At 54.9% G+C, this 5,949-nt stretch overlaps 2 protein-coding genes across 2 annotated transcripts in view; both read right to left on the bottom strand.

The window, feature by feature from the left end:
* Positions 1 to 1,757, bottom strand: part of SYT12 (synaptotagmin 12) — an 11,050-nt gene extending 9,293 nt beyond the window's left edge. The window contains 1 exon segment of the mRNA XM_005426569.2: positions 1,732 to 1,757. Within this exon segment, the coding sequence (XP_005426626.2) occupies positions 1,732 to 1,757 (26 nt within the window).
* Positions 1,758 to 2,742: 985 nt separating this feature from the next.
* The window catches only part of PTDSS2 (phosphatidylserine synthase 2), a 34,028-nt gene continuing 30,821 nt past the window's right edge, over positions 2,743 to 5,949 (bottom strand). The window contains exons 11-12 of the mRNA XM_031061510.1: positions 4,438 to 4,623; positions 2,743 to 3,637 (exon numbers count right to left, since the gene is read on the bottom strand). Of these exons, the coding sequence (XP_030917370.1) occupies positions 3,481 to 3,637; positions 4,438 to 4,623 (343 nt within the window). The 3' untranslated portion in view covers positions 2,743 to 3,480. The remainder of the gene's footprint in view (positions 3,638 to 4,437; positions 4,624 to 5,949) is intronic.

Genomic DNA, 5,949 nt, shown 5'->3' with positions numbered 1-5,949 from the left:
GGGTGGGCCCCAGCCCGGCCCGAACCCCCGGCAGAGCCTGGCCACCCGGGGGGCGCTCACTCTGGTTTCCCTGCCAGGCTCCCAGCTTTCCTGAGGAAGTTGCCAAAAAAACCCAAAAAAACCCAAAAACCTACAAAATTTATCCCAACCACTGCAAACGCACCCCAAATCCCAGCCAGGAGAGAGGAGGGACAATGCCAGATCCCCCATCTCTCACCAGAGACCCTCTGCTCTGTGCTTGGCCATACCAGGCTTCCCTAAATCCCCAAATCCCCCTTCCCAGGGACTCCCATGTCCGTCCCACTGCATCGCAGCATCTCCAGCTGCTCCTCCCTATGGACCCTGATGAGTGTTTCTCTCCATGGGGGTCCCATGTCCCCTCCCCTTGTCCCTCAAGGGCTGCAGAGCCCCTTGGGGCCTCTGGATCTCCACCCCAAATCTGAATCCTTGGGTTCTCCCTCATCCTAAACAGCTCCAGCTCTGTGTCCCTCTGCCATGGGGACACCTGGGGCTGTCCAGCAAGGACTTGGCTTTGGATCTTCCTAAAAAAAACCATCAGATCCCTCTCCCTCTGCAGCAGAAAGTGGAACCTTTTGGGATCTGGTCCCAAAAGCCCCTTGGAGAGTGTGGCTCCATGCCCACCACACCACCACCACTGTAAAGAATGTGCCTTCACACCCTCCTGTGGGATCTTCCCTTTCCCTCATATCCATGGCTTCAGCCACCTCACCTTAATGCCAGGCGACTTCCAGGGCAGCCAGGAGCAATTTCAGACAGCAGGAGAAATCTTTTCCTTGGAGAAAATGGAATAATTGTGATTTTGTGGGGAAAAAACGCCCACACGACCTAAGAAAAGGTGGGGTCAGGGACCACAGAGCAGCGTGACATTCCAGAGGCCCTGTAATTTCCAGGAACACCAACATCCAGCCACGGGGCCAGCTCAGTGCTGGCTGCAGGCTCCCTGCTCTGCAGAGATCCAGGGAGAGCAGCACTGGGAGATGCTCCCGTGATTTCCTGGTAGAAGTTCATTTCCAGGGAGAAAACACAGCAAGTTTTGACTGTACCAAAAACACTGCCTGGGTGGGAGAGCAGCCAAGGCTCCTTTCCATCAGGCTTCCTGGCTCCTCCTTTGGGCACAGCTGGAAAAGAGCAGGCCATGGTCCTTCCCCACTTCCCAGAGCTCCTCTGCATCCCCAGGGATGTGGCAGGATGTCCCTCTACAGGACAGCTCGGGTCCCAGCACCCTCCTGCACAGCACCTCAGGGCTCACCACTCCAGACTCTGGGCAAAAGTGACCCCCAGAGCTGTTCCAGATGGGATTGGATCAGGCTGAGGTTTGGAAATTTCCAAGCTGGGCACCTGGATTCACCCAGCCTCACACAGACACCAACTCACCTATTAAAAACCCCTCCTTTTTAAAGCCAACACTTACCTTTGGCCAAGCTCTCCATGAAATTGGTGTGACCACAGGTGGAGACCTGCTCCAGGTGAGCTGGACACTCCTGAGTGTGGAAGCAGGAGCTGGCACCTCTGCCCTCCCACAGGGAGGGTCCCATTTTAGGCCACACCAAACATTACTCCCATGAGGAATCTTGGTCTCCTTCCACCTCCTCCCTATGAGGTTGCTTTGAGCACTGCTCCCAGATGATCACAAAAGGATTCCTAAATCCAGGTGAGTTTGCAATGAGCAGAGCCCACCTTTTTCCCTGAAAACCTGGACACATTCCTTACCTCAGGCCCAGCACCCATCCACCCATCCCGTGTGCTGCAGGGGACACAGCCCAAGCTCCCTCAGCCCTCTGGTTCTGTGTGTGAGGTGACAAGAGAGGAACCCCAAAGGACAAACTAGCACTCAGAACTGCATGGACAGGATCCAGACTGTCCCTGGCATCCCCTGGATGCAGACAGATGAGTCAGTGGTTCATGTATGAGGTCAGAGCTCCCGGATCTTTCTGGATGTTCCTCACCAGGTGTTGCCAGTGCAGGTAAGTGGCCCTTTGGTGGGAGGGGGTTGCAGTGACAAGTCCCCCTGTGTCACCTGGCCACCTCCCCAGCTGGGGATTCCCAACTTCCCACTTTTTACAGGTGGAAAGCATTTGAGACACTAAAGCTGGGAGAAATGCAGATGTTGGCTGTCATTCCCGTGCGAGACAAAACCAGATTAAAAACCCAGACGTGTGCTGGGCAGCAGCTCTGCAAGAAGCTTGGGGTTGCACTCTTGGAATTGTACTGTGGTGTTTGTGTCATTTTCTTCTGGATAAACACTTCCCTGAAAAGCAGCCAGGTTGGATTAGGCAGTGTCAGGCTGACGTCAATGCCCGGGACAGCAACGCGAGGGCTCGGAGCAGAGGGGACAGAATCTGTGTGGATCAGTGGAGCTCTCACATTTTGGAATAATGACCTGGGGAAACAAAGCAGCCCAGGCTTCCAATCCCCCTCCCAGGATGCTGAGTCACCAGCAGAAACACTGCCTGGCTCGGGATGCTCCCTGGCTTTGCTGTGCCAGGGATGTGCTTGGACTGGGCCTGTTGGTGCCAGGGGGACAGGGATGCGGGGTGTGACACTGCAGGGATCAGCCTTCCCAGAAACCCCTCGCTCTGGAGCTATCCTGGAAGGAACAGGGCAGTGACAAAGGGTGTCACAGCCTGATGTGCTCCTGTCAGACCCCAGAGCAAATCCCCTGCAGTGAGGACACAAACCCAGCTGAGGACAAAGCAAAGACTCCAGACTGATGGGACACTCCTGGTTTCTGCTTGTGACACATTTTACTCCGCAGAGCAAAGGCAGGTCGACCTTTCTCACTTCACCTTCCCTTACATTTAAGAGATGACCGAGACTAAAAGAGAAATTAAAAATAAGACCTAAGGAGAAGTTGTCAGTCTCCCCAGAGCTGGGACACACCACCCACGTGCTGCAGGCCACTCCAGGGCGTTGGAAGTCAGAGGGGATGCCCCGTGGAGGGGCTGGAACAGCAGTGCAGTGTGGTACATCCTGTGCAAGGAACGCAGCTTGGCCACACGTCCCCGTGTACCCGCGGTCACCCAATCCTCCTCCGCAGCTCCAGGGAGTTCCAGCAGGAAGAACAGAATTCATTTCCCGTGCCTGGTCTCTGTACACTCCAAAACAAGTGTTCCTAATGCCCAAAGGCCCCACGGAGCTCTGGGTTCCCTGGGAAAGGAGCAGCAGATCCCTGTGTGCCGTGCTCCAAGCCCCACCTCCGCACCTGGATCCGAGGCAGGCACACAGCACCGGGCGAAGGCCCTGCCCCGTGTGCAGGGTCAGCACTGACCTCCCTCCACACACAGCTCCTCTGGCCCTGCCCTGGTGACACGAGGAGAGAGGGGGGCTGTGCCAGTGCCATCCTCCCCGTGAGGATTCCCACACGCTGGAATGCTAACAAGGACAATGAGGAGTTGGGTAGGATAAGGTTGGGACTGTGCACCAGGGCACCACGAGTTCCTGTCAGCCCCGTGCCCGTGCTCAGAGTTTCCTCTCCCGCAGCTTGCTCCCGTTGGGCTCATCCAGCAGGGCTGAGTGTCCATCCCCGTTGCTCAGGCATTTGTCCTTCTCGTGCCTGTGCTCCTGCTTGTGCTCCTGCTTCTGCCGCCGGATCTCCTTGTACCGCAGGGTGATGTCCCTGCAACACACACAGCACACAGCTCCAGCCTGCAGGAGCAACACCAAGGGAGCCTCTCTGCTTCTGGGGATAACAACTCACTGGAGCCTCTGGCTGGGCATTGCTACCATTGCTGATGGCACTGATTCACTGGCACTTTGTGTTTCTGGCTGGTGTCCTGGCTCTTCCCACCTCTTCCAGAGCACAACAGCCAATCCTGCAGGAGCAGCCACTGCTGCCCCCTCCACACAGCATTGCACTTCAAACAACTGTGGAATGATGTGGGTTGAAAGGGATCCTAAAGCCCATCCCATTCCACCCCCTGCCATGGGCAACCTTCCACTATCCCAGGCTGCCCCATCCAACCCGGCCTTGGACACGTCCAGGGATCCAGGGGCAGCCACAGCTTCTCTGGGCAGCCTGTGCAGGGCCTCAGCACCCTCATCTTTCCCCACACCACACCTAACCCTGCTCTCTGTCAGTGCAGAGCCATTCCCCCTTGTCCTGTCCCTCCAGTCCCTGATATGTGCAGAGCCATTCCCCCCATGTCCCATCCTTCCAGTCCCTGATATGCAGAGTTCCTCTCCAGCTTCCAAAACTGGAAGGCTGCTAATTCCTTAGGCCCTGTGCAGCTGCTTTCCATGATCCAGACAGGAAGCTGCCAGGATCAGGCCTAGGGAGCTCCCTGTTTATTTCAGAACCTGCACCCACCCAGGAGAGCCGTGCTCTCTCCCCAGGCACTCCCAGGGAGCACATCTGAGGATGGGGGTTGAACAAATCCTCCCAAACCCCTGGCCAGCCCCAAATGCAGCCCCACTCACCGGATGAAGAAGCGCCAGGCTGTCCAGGTGAGCACCAGGATAATCCCCAGGATCCAGCACTGGGTGATGTAGAAGGGCAGGGAGAGGGTGAGCGTGTAGGGGTCGTACTTGACCACGATCAGGAACTCCGTGGCAGTAATAGCAGCAACCAGCCAGGCCTGCTGGCCCAGCTTCTTGTGGAACTTCCTGCAGGAGAAACACAGACAAGAACATCTCATTGCTGTAAAACTGGGCATGTGGAGAAATCTGCACAAAAAGACAGCTGGGGCAGTGATTTCATTCAGCTTGGCACAGTCCTACAAGTCTAGTTCAGATCACACATGCACTAAGGCTCTGCAGGATGACACTTTCATGTTGGTGTTACTTCAGTTTCCTCTCAGAGGCTCTAAAAGTGAGAAAAGTTAAAACTTCATCACCACACAATGCAGGAAGTGTCCCCATTCTCAGGCAAACCCACATGAAACAATTCTCTGACCAGCCTGAGACCAGCTGATGTTCAGGGTATGGTTCTAAACAGGAGCACAAACAAGGCTCAGAGCTGTATGTGACACCAAAGTGTAATTCAAGCTACAACAAACCATCCAAATACATTGGGAAAAAGTATGGAATAAATCAAATGTAGGTGAGTGCTGATGCAGAGGGGATGAGGGCATTCCTTCTTAAAAGGTATCCTGCCTGGATCAGCTCAGATGAAAGGGCTGCAGAAACTGCTCCAGGTGGTGACAGATTAAATGGGCAGAGGCCAGCCCTAACCCACAGGCAGAGAGATGAAAAGAGAAGCAGCAGATCTCTCACAGGGAATTCCAGTTGCTGGGATGATGAGGGCAGCTTTCTGCTCTGCTGGGCTGCTTCCTCCTCTGCCACCCCTTCCCTCACAACAGAATCAAAGATAACCCCAACACAAGAGCTGGGCAGCCCCTAAGGCTGCCGAGGAAGAGAGCTGGTTTCCTGCCCTAATATTCAGGAAAGATGTGAAAGATTTTTCTTGTGAAGAAGGAGATAAAAACTCGTGGCCTTGATGCAGCCTCCTTGGAGGTGAGAGGAAGACTCCATCAGGAATGTGTGACTCGGTCAAATGCTACAAATGCATCAAGACACTCCTGGTCAGGAACATTTCACACATCCAGTCCTCGGGAACTCGGAGGCAGCGAGTGGTGTGTGAGGGCTGGCGAAAGCTTCACCCCTCTTCTGGGACTGTCACAATTCCAGGCACTACATTGTCGCCATGCTCAGCCCAAGGTCCTGCAAGCAAAGCCCCACAGCTGCCTGCAGATACTCAGAATGCTGAATGGGAAGAAGAATTCTTCATGTTGGAATTTCACTGCTTTCTAGACCCAGCATTGCAGGGCTGGCTGGAGAGACCTCCTCAGTTCACCCCAGACAATCCCAGCACCACCAGACAAGGCAGTGAGCCACGTTTTTGTCAAGAAAGGGCAACGAAATATTCCAATCTTTGAGCATTAAGAGTTTCCAAAAGGAAAAGGTCAGCAAGGTTTCCCATGTGATGCAAGC

This window comes from Geospiza fortis, unplaced genomic scaffold (assembly GCF_000277835.1).
Source record: "Geospiza fortis unplaced genomic scaffold, GeoFor_1.0 scaffold450, whole genome shotgun sequence".
Lineage (NCBI taxonomy): Eukaryota > Metazoa > Chordata > Aves > Passeriformes > Thraupidae > Geospiza > Geospiza fortis.
This window is presented reverse-complemented; position numbering and strand designations above follow the sequence as displayed.